General features: G+C 47.4%; 1 protein-coding gene across 1 annotated transcript in view; it reads right to left on the reverse strand.

The window, feature by feature from the left end:
• LOC135519773 (nuclear pore membrane glycoprotein 210-like) overlaps positions 1 to 14,460 on the reverse strand; it is a 67,257-nt gene that overhangs the window by 51,738 nt on the left and 1,059 nt on the right. Inside the window, exons 4-14 of the mRNA XM_064944993.1 lie at positions 13,823 to 13,901; positions 11,885 to 12,035; positions 11,575 to 11,707; positions 9,276 to 9,419; positions 9,057 to 9,125; positions 8,809 to 8,915; positions 6,815 to 6,955; positions 6,592 to 6,729; positions 6,291 to 6,446; positions 2,272 to 2,506; positions 1,181 to 1,326 (exon numbers count right to left, since the gene is read on the reverse strand). Coding sequence (XP_064801065.1) covers positions 1,181 to 1,326; positions 2,272 to 2,506; positions 6,291 to 6,446; positions 6,592 to 6,729; positions 6,815 to 6,955; positions 8,809 to 8,915; positions 9,057 to 9,125; positions 9,276 to 9,419; positions 11,575 to 11,707; positions 11,885 to 12,035; positions 13,823 to 13,901 — 1,499 coding nt within the window. The remainder of the gene's footprint in view (positions 1 to 1,180; positions 1,327 to 2,271; positions 2,507 to 6,290; positions 6,447 to 6,591; positions 6,730 to 6,814; positions 6,956 to 8,808; positions 8,916 to 9,056; positions 9,126 to 9,275; positions 9,420 to 11,574; positions 11,708 to 11,884; positions 12,036 to 13,822; positions 13,902 to 14,460) is intronic.

Consider the following 14,460-nt stretch of genomic DNA (forward strand, 5'->3'; position numbering starts at 1 on the left):
GCATGTTTTGGAAAATTAAAACAAATCTGTACAGACTTCTTCACTGTCATTTAGGTTAGTATGTTGGAGTAACTACAATATTGTTGGTCCATCCTCAGTTTTCTCCTATCATAGCCATTAAACTCTAACGGTTTTAAAGTCACCATTGGCCTCATGGTGAAATCCCTGAGCAGTTTCCTTCGTCTTCGGCAACTGAGTCAGGAAGGACGCCTGTATCTTTGTAGTGACTGGGTTTATTGATACACCATCCCAAAACCTAATTAACAGCTTCACCATGCTCACAGGGATATTCAGGGTCTGCTTTTATATTTTTACCAAATCGGTGTGCTTCTTTGCAAGGCATTGGAAAACCTTTCTGGTCTTTGTGGTTGAATCTGTGCTTAAAATTCACTACTCGACTGAGGGACCTTATAGATAATTGTATATGTGGGGCAGGTGCACAACTTTCACTGGGGGAAAAAAAAATGAATTTTTGTCAATGGCAGTATTATCATTGGAATGTGATAGAAAATGAGGCCTGGTGTGCTTTAGGACCATGCGAACACCACCGAGCCTTTGGAGAGGCTGTTTGGAGGGTTTATCCGACTGGATAGACAGTCGTTTAATAATAGAGGCTCAGCGATGTTAGGATTTTGAAAGTTGTGCACTGTCCACCCGGCTTAAATGGTAGGCTACACGCAACAGGCATGGTTGTAGTTGATGGGAAAGTGAGCCATATAACTGAATAATTAGAATAGAATGAATGTGCCTCACTGAGGTGAGATTGCTGTGTTGCATTGTGTTGACGAGAACATAAAAACCCTAATGTCAATAACAAGTAGGCCTAGAGAAGGTAAATGACATAAGACAGGTAGCATTGTAAGCGCAACACATGAACCGGCAGTGGTGCATTGTAAGCGTAAGGAAGGCCATACAGTACCCCCCCACCCCCCCCACCCCACCCGCCCCGCGGCATCGGTATTACCGTAAACTCCGGGATGGTAAAAGGATGGTATGAAGGTTCGGAGAAATGGATACTGCCTAAGCCTATCAGGAACTAGAAGTACATGTGTCAGAGTGTATCCAGATGGGAGCAGTGTGGTGCTCAACCCTCCACTGGCATCATTAGAAACCACCCTCCTCCAACCTGGGGAACATAAGTCAATTAAACCCCCCAGTCTCTCTCAGTCTCTGTGTGCACCTTGAGGGGACTGTGGGCGGCCAGCGTTGCCATGGAAGTGATGTTGTAGTTTTCCATTTCCACGGTGATAGTGATGAGGGTGTGGCCTGGTCCCACTGCTTCCAGCTGGAGTCCTCCACAGAACCCTGAGCCTGGACCCACAGAACCTACACACACACACAGACACACACACACACACACACACACACACACACACACACACACACACACACACACACACACACACACACACACACACACACACACACACACACACACACACACACTCTCAGTCGGACTGTCTCTCTCAGTCGGACTGTCTCTCTCAGTCGGACTGTCTCTCTCAGTCGGACTGTCTCTCTCAGTCGGACTGTCTCGCTCCGTCTGTCTCTCGCTCCGTCTGTCTCTCGCTCCGTCTGTCTCGCGCTCCGTCTGTCTCGCGCTCCGTCTGTCTCGCGCTCCGTCTGTCTCGCGCTCCGTCTGTCTCGCGCTCCGTCTGTCTCGCGCTCCGTCTGTCTCGCGCTCCGTCTGTCTCGCGCTCCGTCTGTCTCGCGCTCCGTCTGTCTCGCGCTCCGTCTGTCTCGCGCTCCGTCTGTCTCGCGCTCCGTCTGTCTCGCGCTCCGTCTGTCTCGCGCTCCGTCTGTCTTGGTCTCTGTCTCTCTTGCTCTGTGTGTCTCTCTCTCTGTCTGTGTGTCTTTCTGTATGTCTCTCTGGCCTGCAGTGAATCAGGTGTCCACTCCTCCAGGTCCTCTACTCAATAAGGAGAGAGAGGACCTGACCCACATCAGCACACCGTTAAGAGCACTGAGATTCCATCTCAATAATTAAAACATACACACTTAATCACAGGAAGAGTGATATTGGTTGGCTAATATACAGTAAAATGAATTGAACTTACAAATGACTTCTGTGTTTCTCCTCTGTGTGTGTTCATAAGAGTGTGTGTGTTGTAAACTGTGTGTGTTTACAAGAGTGTGTGTGCATGCATGCGTGCTGGTGTGTGTGTGTGTGTGTGTATGTGACAGTATATGTGACAGTATTTCTGCTTTCACAGCTTACCTTAGTTACGCACATAGAGAGCAGAGCCACACTGTGTGTGTGTGTGTGTGTACCTGGTAGAGGGGTGAATATCCCCTGTGGTGACGTGGTGACGTGGAGGTTGATGAGAGAGCAGTCTGTCACCTCCAGCAGGGTCTGGGGGCCAGAGCTTCCCTGGGGAGGGTCCTGGGTCTGGGTCTCCTCCTCCTGGACCCCCCAGACAGTCAGTGGAAGGGTGATGGTCTCTCCCACCCTACAGTCACCTCTCTGGGCCAGGACATCCACACCAGCTGGCCTCAACACGTACACCTAGAGAGAGACAGAGACAGAGAGAGAGAGAGAGAGAGAGAGAGAGAGAGAGAGAGAGAGAGAGAGAGAGAGAAGACAGGGTGAAAAAGAGAGAGAGAGAGAGAGAAAGACAGGGTGAAAGAGAGAGAGAGAAAGACAGGGTGAAAGAGAGACAGAGAAAGAGATAAAGAGAGAAAGAGAAAGGGAGAGAGAGAAAGACAGACTCTAACCACTTTTGGGAAAATTGGAAAACACTAAACAAACAACAACACGAAGAATTATCTATCCAAAATGGAGATGTATGGGGTAAACCACTTCTCCAATCTTTTTGGCTCTATAACAAGGAATAAAAAGCAAAAACAAACACATAATCAAATACAAATCTTAGAATCAACTATTAAAGACAACCAGAACGAACCCACTGGATTCTCCAATTACCTTGAATGAGCAACAGGACAACATAAAAACCCTCCAACCCAAAAAGGCATGTGGTGTTGATGATATCCTCAATGAAATGATAAAATATACAGACAACAAATTCCAATTGGCTATACTAAAACTCTTTAAAATCATCCTTAGCTCTGGGAGACAAATTTGACTCCAATAACTACCGTAGGATATGCGTCAACAGCAACCTTGGGAAAATCCTCTGCATTATCATTAACAGCAGACTCGTACATTTCCTCAATGAAAACAATGTACTGAGCAAATGTCAAATTGGCTTTTTACCAAATTACCTTTTTACCAAATTACCGTACAACAGACCATGTATTCACCCTGCACACCCTAATTGACAACTAAACAAACCAAAACAAAGGCAAAGTCTTCTCATGCATTGTTGATTTCAAAAAAGCCTTCGACTCAATTTGGCAAGAGGGTCTACTATACAAATTGATGGAAAGTGGTGTTAGGGGTAAAACATACGACATTATAAAATCCATGTACACAAACAACAAGTGTGCGTTTAAAATTGGCAAAAAACACACACATTTCTTCACACAGGGTCGTGGGGTGAGACAGGGATGCAGCTTAAGCCCCACCCTCTTCAACATATATATCAACGAATTGGCGCGGGCACTAGAAAAGTCTGCAGCACCCGGCCTCACCCTTCTAGAATCTGAAGTCAAATGTCTACTGTTTGCTGATGATCTGGTGCTTCTGTCACCAACCAAGGAGGGCCTACAGCAGCACCTAGATATTCTGCACAGATTCTGCCAGACCTGGGCCCTGACAGTAAATCCCAGTAAGACCAAAATAATGGTGTTCCAAAAAAAATCCAGTCGCCAGGACCACAAATACAAATTCCACCTAGACACCATTGACCTCGAGCACACAAAAAACTATACATACAGTGCCTTGCGAAAGTATTCGGCCCCCTTGAACTTTGCGACCTTTTGCCACATTTCAGGCTTCAGACATAAAGATATAAAATTGTATTTTTTTGTGAAGAATCAACAACAAGTGGGACACAATCATGAAGTGGAACGACATTTATTGTATATTTAAAAAAAATTAACAAATCAAAAACTGAAAAATTGGGCGTGCAAAATTATTCAGCCCCCTTAAGTTAATACTTTGTAGCGCCACCTTTTGCTGCGATTAAAGCTGTAAGTCGCTTGGGGTATGTCTCTATCAGTTTTGCACATCGAGAGACTGAAATTTTTTCCCATTCCTCCTTGCAAAACAGCTCGAGCTCAGTGAGGTTGGATGGAGAGCATTTGTGAACAGCAGTTTTCAGTTCTTTCCACAGATTCTCAATTGGATTCAGGTCTGGACTTTGACTTGGCCATTCTAACACCTGGATATGTTTATTTTTTAACCATTCCATTGTAGATTTTGCTTTATGTTTTGGATCATTGTCTTGTTGGAAGACAAATCTCCGTCCCAGTCTCAGGTCTTTTGCAGACTCCATCAGGTTTTCTTCCAGAATGGTCCTGTATTTGGCTCCATCCATCTTCCCATCAATTTTAACCATCTTCCCTGTCCCTGCTGAAGAAAAGCAGGCCCAAACCATGATGCTGCCACCACCATGTTTGACAGTGGGTATGGTGTGTTCAGGGTGATGAGCTGTGTTGCTTTTACGCCAAACATAACATTTTGCATTGTTGCCAAAAAGTTCAATTTTGGTTTCATCTGACCAGAGCACCTTCTTCCACATGTTTGGTGTGTCTCCCAGGTGGCTTGTGGCAAACTTAAACAACACTTTTTATGGATATCTTTAAGAAATGGCTTTCTTCTTGCCACTCTTCCATAAAGGCCAGATTGGTGCAATATATGACTGATTGTTGTCCTATGGACAGAGTCTCCCACCTCAGCTGTAGATCTCTGCAGTTCATCCAGAGTGATCATGGGCCTCTTGGCTGCATCTCTGATCAGTCTTCTCCTTGTATGAGCTGAAAGTTTAGAGGGACGGCCGGGTCTTGGTAGATTTGCAGTGGTCTGATACTCCTTCCATTTCAATATTATCGCTTGCACAGTGCTCCTTGGGATGTTTAAAGCTTGGGAAATCTTTTTGTATCCAAATCCGGCTTTAAACTTCTTCACAACAGTATCTCGGACCTGCCTGGTGTGTTCCTTGTTCTTCATGATGCTCTCTGCGCTTTTAACGGACCTCTGAGACTATCACAGTGCAGGTGCATTTATACGGAGACTTGATTACACACAGGTGGATTGTATTTATCATCATTAGTCATTTAGGTCAACATTGGATCATTCAGAGATCCTCACTGAACTTCTGGAGAGAGTTTGCTGCACTGAAAGTAAAGGGGCTGAATAATTTTGCACGCCCAATTTTTAAGTTTTTGATTTGTTAAAAAAGTTTGAAATATCCAATAAATGTCGTTCCACTTCATGATTGTGTCCCACTTGTTGTTGATTCTTCACAAAAAAATACAGTTTTATATCTTTATGTTTGACACCTGAAATGTGGCAAAAGGTCGCAAAGTTCAAGGGGGCCGAATACTTTCGCAAGGCACTGTACCTTGGCCTAAACATCAGCGCCACAGGTAACTTCCACAAAGCTGTGAACGATCTGAGAGACAAGGCAAGAAGGGCATTCTATGCCATCAAAAGGAACATAAAATTCAACATACCAATTAGGGTCTGGCTAAAAATACCTGAATCAGTCATAGAGCCCATTGCCCTTTATGGTTGTGAGGTCTGGGCTCTGCTCACCAACCAAGACTTCACAAAATGGGACAAACACCAAATTGAGACTCTGCATGCAAAATTCTGCAAAAATATCCTCCGTGTACAACGTAGAACACCAAATAATGCATGCAGAGCAGAATTAGGCCGATACCCACTAATTATCAAAATCCAGAAAAGAGCCGTTAAATTCTACAACCACCTAAAAGGAAACGATTCCCAAACCTTCCATCACCAACAGAGAGATCCACAAAGAATTCGAAAACAAATCCAATTTTGATAAACTCCCATATCTACTGGGTGAAATTCCACAGTGTGCCATCACAGCAGCAATATTTGTGACCTGTTGCCACTAGAAAAGTGCAACCAGTGAAGAACAAACACCATTGTAAATACAACCCATATTTATGCTTATTGATTTTCCCTTGTGTAGAGAGAGAGAGAGAGAGAGACAGAGAGAGAGACAGAGAGGTGAGGAGGTGAGAGGGTGTTACTGTTACTATAGTGTGTACTGTGAGATAAGAGTGTGTTATTCCCATCGATTGGATAAACCTGTCCAATCCTCAGGTCTACTCAAGTGTATCTGCCGTAGGTACAATAAGTTGATTTGGGATTGTGTGTGTGTGTGTGTGTGTGTGTGTGTCTGTGTGTGTGTCACCTGTCCAGTAGCGGTGTGGAGAGGGTTGCGTGCGTCTGATGCCTGGATATCCACTTGGCCCCTTCTCTTTCCCGCCACGACTTCCCCTTTTACTGTCACCATGGCAACATCACTGTCACTCACCGACCAGCTCACAGCACCACTGCCACCCTCTACCTGGACACACACATAAAGACCATGTCCATAAAGACCATGTAATGAGTACAGATACGGACACACACTTAAACATATACAGACTTACAGTAGTCAAACACACATGTCTCTCTTTCTGTCACTCTCTCACACACACACACACACACACCTGCAAGTGGTGCTGATAGAGCTGTCCCTCAGGTTGCCAAGGAAACACTAGTAGGCGGGGCTGCAGGGTGAGGGGTTCGTAGATCTCAACTTCTTGCTCTGCTCTGATTGGTGGTATCAGGGGCAACGCGCGGCCATCCTGGAGAGAGAGACATCCATGGTAATGATATTGTCATCACCCATGTCAAGGTGCCATGACGTTTGACAGAGGTGTGTGTGTGTACCTCAGTGAGCACAGTGAACAGTGCAGCTCGTATAGTAGTGTGCCCAGCCCCTCGTGTTTCCAGTACATGGTAGGAACTGTTAGAGGAAGTCTCCAGGACATAGAACAGCCAATCAGAGAAGTCCACGGTCATCACCACATTCTACCAGAGGGAGAGAGGTGTTAGAGAGGAGGGGGAGAGAGAGGGATTAGAGAGGAGGGGGAGAGAGAGGGGTTAGAGAGGAGGGGGAGAGAGGGCTTAGAGAGGAGGGGAGAGAGGGCTTGGAGAGGAGGGGGAGAGAGGGGGGTTAGAGAGGAGGGGGACAGAGGGCTTAGAGAGGAGGGGGAGAGAGGGCTTAGAAAGGAGGGGGAGAGAGGGGGTTAGAGAGGAGGGTTAGAGAGGAGGGGAAGAGAGGGGGTTAGAGAGGAGGGGGAGAGAGGGGTTAGAGAGGAGGGGGAGAGGGGTTAGAGAGGAGGGGGAGAGGGGTTAGAGAGAATGGGAGAGAGGGTATAGAGAGGAGGGGGAGTGAGAGGTTAGAGAGGAGGGGGAGAGAGGGGTTAGAGAGGAGGGGGAGAGAGGGGTTAGAGAGGAGGGGGACAGAGGGCTTAGAGAGGAGGGGGCGAGAGGGCTTAGAAAGGAGGGGGAGAGAGGGGGGTTAGAGAGGAGGGGAAGAGAGGGGGGTTAGAGAGGAGGGGGAGAGAGGGGTTAGAGAGGAGGGGGAGAGAGGGGTTAGAGAGGAGGGGGAGAGAGGGGTTAGAGAGGAGGGGGAGAGGGGTTAGAGAGGAGGGGGAGAGAGGGGTTAGAGAGAATGGGAGAGAGGGTATAGAGATTAGGGGGAGTGAGAGGTTAGAGAGGAGGGGGAGAGAGGGGTTAGAGAGGAGGGGGAGGGGAAATAGAGGAGGGAGAGAGAGAGGAGTTAGAGGAGAGGGAGAGAGGGGTTAGAGAGGAGGAGGAGAGGGGTTAGAGAGGAGGGGGAGAGAGGGGTTAGAGAGAATGGGAGAGAGGGTATAGAGAGGAGGGGGAGTGAGAGGTTAGAGAGGAGGGGGAGAGAGGGGTTAGAGAGGAGGGGGAGGGGAAATAGAGGAGGGAGAGAGAGAGGAGTTAGAGGAGAGGGAGAGGGGGTTAGAGAGGAGGAGGAGAGGGGTTTAGAGAGGAGGGGGAGAGGGGGTTAGAGAGGAGGGAGAGAGAGGAGTTAGAGACGAGGGGAGAGAGGGGATAGAGAGGAGGGGGAGAGAGAGGGGTTAGAGAGGAGGGGGAGAGAGGGGTTAGAGTGGAGGGAGAGAGAGGGGTTAGAGAGGAGGGAGGGGAGAGAGAGGTTAGAGAGGAAGGGGAGAGAGAGGGGATAGAGAGGAGGGGGAGAGAGGGGTTAGAGAGGAGGGGGAGGGAATAGAGAGGAGGGAGAGAGAGAGGGGTTAGAGAGGAGGGGGAGAGAGAGGGGTTAGAGAGGAGGGGGAGAGAGGGGTTAGAGAGGAGGGAGGGGGAGAGAGGGGTTAGAGAGGAGGGGGAGAGAGGGGATAGAGAGGGGGGTTAGAGAGGAGGGGAGAGAGGGGATAGAGGTGGGGAGGGAGAGGTTGGAGAGGAGGGGGAGAGAGGGGTTAGAGAGGAGGGAGAGAGGAGTTAGAGCGGAGGGGAGAGAGGAGTTAGAGAGGAGGGGGAGAGAGAGGGGATAGAGAGGAGGGGGAGAGAGAGGGGATAGAGAGGAGGGGGAGAGAGAGGGGTTAGAGAGGAGGGGGAGAGAGGGGTTAGAGAGGAGGGGGAGAGAGGGGTTAAAGAGGAGGGGGAGAGAGGGGTTAGAGAGGAGGGGGAGGGAGGGGTTAGAGAGGAGGGGGAGGGAGGGGTTTGAGAGGAGGGGGAGAAAGAGGGGTTAGAGAGGAGGGGGAGAGAGGGGTTAGAGAGGAGGGGGAGGGAGGGGTTAGAGTGGAGGGGGAGAGAGAGGGGTGTTTGGTTCAGTTAAGCCTCCTGTCCCTGACATAGAGTAGGCTTTAGACGTCTAGTGTAAGGGAGGGTAACGTTACCTGTGCCAGGTGTGCTATGTGACCCTCCTGGTCGTGAACTCGTACAGTCACCTGGTACTGACGACCACTCTCCAACACCCACCTGTCCTCCTCCTCCACGCCTAGCGCTACACACACACACACACACACACACACACACACACACACACACACACACACACACACACACACACACACACACACACACACACACAGTCATGGCTTGCCATAGTACGACAATAGACATGTTGATAGCTGGGTTCACTCACTCAGGTAACTTGGCTCCACCACAAACACAGAACAGCGAGGCAGGTGGGAAGCAGAGTTTTCTGGTAGGCCTGGGTACAGGGAATGCTGAGGAAAACCATACCTGTAGGCCTACACTACCCACAACCCCAGAAACCACACCTTACAGGACGACATCAATGCTAAACTACAGGAATAACTTTAAAGTGGTTAGGTAAGGTCGTCCCATGGTGGAAGGACACTGGGGTGTGTGACGGACAGCGTGGTGCGGCCTAGCCCTCGGGCGGTGACGGTCCCGGTGTCCTGGTCCACAGTGATGACATCATCATCGTTATTTGGGTCTCTCTCTACAGACAACTCATACTCTTCCTCACCCAGCAGCACCTCTATAGGAGACAGAGAGGAGAACATTGTGGTGCATCATCGGCTGCTCTACAGCTCTAATAAGTACAAAGAGGACTGAGCACTTGATGTTTTCTGTCTCCAATATATTTGTCTGAGCTTTGATGTGCCTTCATTCTTCTTCCTCTGGATCTTAGAAAAACACAAAGGGACCCAAACTAGACCCATAAAGCTCCCTAAAGGCTCTGTAAAGACCTGACAGACTACACTACTGTCTACATTAGGGACTCACATAAAGGCTCTGTAAAGACCTGACAGACTACACTACTGTCTACATTAGGGACACACCTAAAGGCTCTGTAAAGACCTGACAGACTACACTACTGTCTACATTAGGGACTCACATAAAGGCTCTGTAAAGACCTGACAGACTACACTACTGTCTACATTAGGGACACACCTAAAGGCTCTGTAAAGACCTGACAGACTACACTACTGTCTACATTAGGGACTCACATAAAGGCTCTGTAAAGACCTGACAGACTACACTACTGTCTACATTAGGGACTCACCTAAAGGCTCTGTAAAGATCTGACAGACTACACTACTGTCTACATTAGGGACTCACATAAAGCCTCTGTAAAGACCTGACAGACTACACTACTGTCTACATTAGGGACACACCTAAAGGCTCCGTAAAGATCTGACAGACTACACTACTGTCTACATTAGGGACACACCTAAAGGCTCTGTAAAGACCTGACAGACTACACTACTGTCTACATTAGATCTGACAAACTACACTACTGTCTACATTAGGGACACACCTAAAGGCTCTGTAAAGACCTGACAGACTACACTACTGTCACCTGACAGACTACACTACTGTCTACATTAGATCTGACAGACTACACTACTGTCTACATTAGATCTGACAGACTACACTACTGTCTACATTAGGGACACACCTAAAGGCTCTGTAAAGACCTGACAGACTACACTACTGTCTACATTAGATCTGACAGACTACACTACTGTCTACATTAGGGACACACCTAAAGGCTCTGTAAAGATCTGACAGACTACACTACTGTCTATATTAGGGACTCACCTAAAGGCTCTGTAAAGACCTGACAGACTACACTACTGTCTACATTAGGGACTCACCTAAAGGCTCTGTAAAGACCTGACAGACTACACTACTGTCTACATTAGATCTGACAGACTACACTACTGTCTACATTAGATCTGACAGACTACACTACTGTCTACATTAGGGACACACATAAAGGCTCTGTAAAGACCTGACAGACTACACTACTGTCTACATTAGATCTGACAGACGACACTACTGTCTACATTAGGGACTCACATAAAGGCTCTGTAAAGACCTCACAGACTACACTACTGTCTACATTAGACCTGACAGACTACACTACTGTCTACATTAGACCTGACAGACTACACTACTGTCTACATTAGGGACTCACATAAAGGCTCTGTAAAGATCTGACAGACTACACTACTGTCTACATTAGATCTGACAGACTACAATACTGTCTACATTAGGGACTCACATAAAGGCTCTGTAAAGATCTGACAGACTACACTACTGTCTACATTAGGGACTCACATAAAGGCTCTGTAAAGACCTGACAGACTACACTACTGTCTACATTAGGGACTCACCTAAAGGCTCTGTAAAGATCTGACAGACTACACTACAGTCTACATTAGGGACTCACATAAAGCCTCTGTAAAGACCTGACAGACTACACTACTGTCTACATTAGGGACACACCTAAAGGCTCTGTAAAGATCTGACAGACTACACTACTGTCTATATTAGATCTGACAGACTACACTACTGTCTACATTAGGGACTCACCTAAAGGCTCTGTAAAGATCTGACAGACTACACTACAGTCTACATTAGGGACTCACATAAAGCCTCTGTAAAGACCTGACAGACTACACTACTGTCTACATTAGGGACACACCTAAAGGCTCTGTAAAGACCTGACAGACTACACTACTGTCTACATTAGATCTGACAGACTACACTACTGTCTACATTAGGGACACACCTAAAGGCTCTGTAAAGATCTGACAGACTATACTACTGTCTACATTAGGGACACACTTAAAGGCTCTGTAAAGATCTGACAGACTACACTACTGTCTACATTAGGGACTCACCCGTTTCTGTGTCATGCACGCTTTTCCAGACTCTGAAGGAGAGCGTGGAGCCTAGCAGCAGGTAGGCATCATGGGAGGGGCTAAGGTAGAGTCTGTCTGTCACGGTCAGGCTCACAGAGGCCGGCTCTACCCACTAAGTAACACACAGGGGACAGGTAAAAACCAGCACAAACTATCAACTAATCTATCACCCCATCCAACTAATCTATCACCCCATCCACTCATCCATCATTCCAGGTGCTTCCATCAATGTACTTATTCTTCGAAGCCAATGCATCAATCCCTTCATCCATCCCTCCACCCTCCTTACCTTGTGGTCTGGGTGCGAGAGGGAGGCCCTGACCCGTACCACACCGCTACGGACCCCCTCCAGCAACACACTGTCCCCTTTCTGACCTGCTTCCTCCAGGGACAGGATGTGATGGGGCGGGGAGTAGCCCGCCTCTGAGAAACGCACAAACCTACACAACATACAGTATATATACTTCATTCAGAAAGTATTCAGACCCCTTGACTTTTTCCACATTTTGTTACGTGACAGCCCTATTCTAAAATTGATTAAAATGTTTTTCCCCTCATCAATCTATACACATCCAATAATGACAGAGCAAAAACAGGTTTTTAGAATTTATTACAAATAAAAATCTGAAATATCACATTTACATAAGTATTCAGACCCTTTTCTCAGTACTTTGTTGATGCACCTTTGGCAGCGATTACAGCCTCGAGTCTTCTTGGGTATGACGCTACAAGCTTGTCACACCTGTATTTGGGGAGTTTCTCCCATTCTTCTCTGCAGATCCTCTCAAGCTCTGTCAGGTTGGATGGGGAATGTCACTGCACAGCTATTTTCAGGTCTCTCAAGAGATGTTCGATCGGGTTCAAGTCCGGGCTCTGGCTGGGTCACTCAAAGACATTTAAAGACTTGTCCCAAAGCCACTCGTGCGTTGTCTTGGCTGTGTGCTTAGAGTCGTCCTGTTGGAAGGTGAACCTTTGCCCCAGTCTGAGGTCCTGAGCTCTCTGGAGCAGGTTTTCATCAAGTTCTTGCTGTACTTTGCTCCATTCATCTTTCCCACGATCTTGACTAGTCTCCCATTCCCTGCTGCTGAAAAACATCCACACAGCATGATGTGCCACCACCATGCTTCACCGTAGCGATGGTGCCAGGTTTCCTCCAGACGTGACACTTGGCATTCAGACCAAACAGTTCAATCTTGGTTTCATCAGACCAGAGAATCTTGTTTCTCATGGTCTGAGAGTCCTTTAGGTGCCTTTTGGCAAATTCCAAGTGGCCTGTCATGTGCCTTTTACTGAAGAGTGGCTTCCGTCTGGCCACTCAATCATAAAGTCCTGATTGGCAGAGTGCTGCAGAGATTGTTGTCCTTCTGGAAGGTGTTCCCATCTCCACAGAGGAACAATGGAGCTCTGTCAGAGTGACCATCGGGTTCTTGGTCACCTTCTCCCCCGATTGCTGTTTGGCCGGGCGGCCAGCTCTAGGAAGTCTTGGTGGTTCCAAACTTCTTCTATTCCATTCCATTTAAGAAGGCCACTGTGTGTGAATGCTTATTTAAATAAGGTATTTATTTTATTTTAATTCTGAAAACCTGTTTTTTGTTGTTGTTTTTTAAAAGATTTTTTCCCAATTTCGTGGTATCCAATTGTTTAGTAGCTACTATCTTGTCTCATCGCTACAACTCCCGTACGGGCTCGGGAGAGACGAAGGTTGAAAGTCATGCGTCCTCCGATACAGAACCCAACCAAGCCTCACTGCTTCTTAACACATCACCATCCAACCCGGAAGCCAGCCGCACCAATGTGTCGGAGGAAACACTGTGCACCTGGCAACCTTGGTTAGTGCGCACTGATTTCCTTACCGGCCAAGCCCTCCCTAACCTGGACGACGCTAGGCCAATTGTGCGTCGCCCCACGGACGGTTACGACAGCGAACCCAGGGTCTCTGGTGGCACAGCTGGCACTGCAGTACAGCGCCCTTAACCACTGCGCCACCCAGGAGGCCTAACCTGTTTTTGTTTTGACATTATGGGGTATTGTGTGTAGAATGATGAGGAAAATGTTTATTTAATTAATTTTAGAATAAGGGTGTAACGTAACAAAATGTGGAAAAAGTCAAGGGGTCTGAATACTTTCCGAATGCACTGCACATAACATTTTCAGTTGACTGTATGTTTCTTTCATCTTTCACCTTCCTTTGCCATTATTTCCCTCTTTCTGCATCCTTCTCTCTCACCTAACAATCTCTGCTGTCTCTGTGTCCTTTACTAGTCTCCACTCAAACTGTAGACCTGCCAGACTACTGAATGTGTTGCCTGAGAGAGAGAGCGAGAGAGAGAGAAAGAGATGATAATGACATCCTCAGGCAGAAAGACTCCTGGTGCCAGAAGGGAGTAGTAAACACACAGATCCAGGTCCAGGACAGACAGACAGTCTGCCTGCAGGGACTAGCCTCAGGTTAGTTAGCCTTGAGTCTAACACCTACTGTCTTTTAACTCCAGTCTACCCTGGGCTATTGGATGGCTATACAATCTGAACACTGTGACCTGGATGAGTTTCTAAACCAAGAGAATAAAGAGGAAAAGGGACCTTCTGGGGCTGGATGTGGATAATTAGACAAAAGGTGATAGACAGGTTCGTTTTGAAAAAAGCCTGGCAGCCGAAAACTGTCAACAATAAACCAAAGTTTCCTTTTAACCCTTTGGGTTTGAGTTGTTCCCTCTGTGAGCCTGTGGTACATTTGGATGTGTGGGGCATTTAAGCTCAGCTCTCGAAGGAACATCAGTGGGCCCATGCTCAGTGCTCATTCTTATGGAGGGATGAAAGGAAGAACAACACCGTGTCTACATATTGACAGCCTTTAGCCCTCAGAGT

This window comes from Oncorhynchus masou, chromosome 29, assembly GCF_036934945.1.
Source record: "Oncorhynchus masou masou isolate Uvic2021 chromosome 29, UVic_Omas_1.1, whole genome shotgun sequence".
NCBI lineage: Eukaryota > Metazoa > Chordata > Actinopteri > Salmoniformes > Salmonidae > Oncorhynchus > Oncorhynchus masou.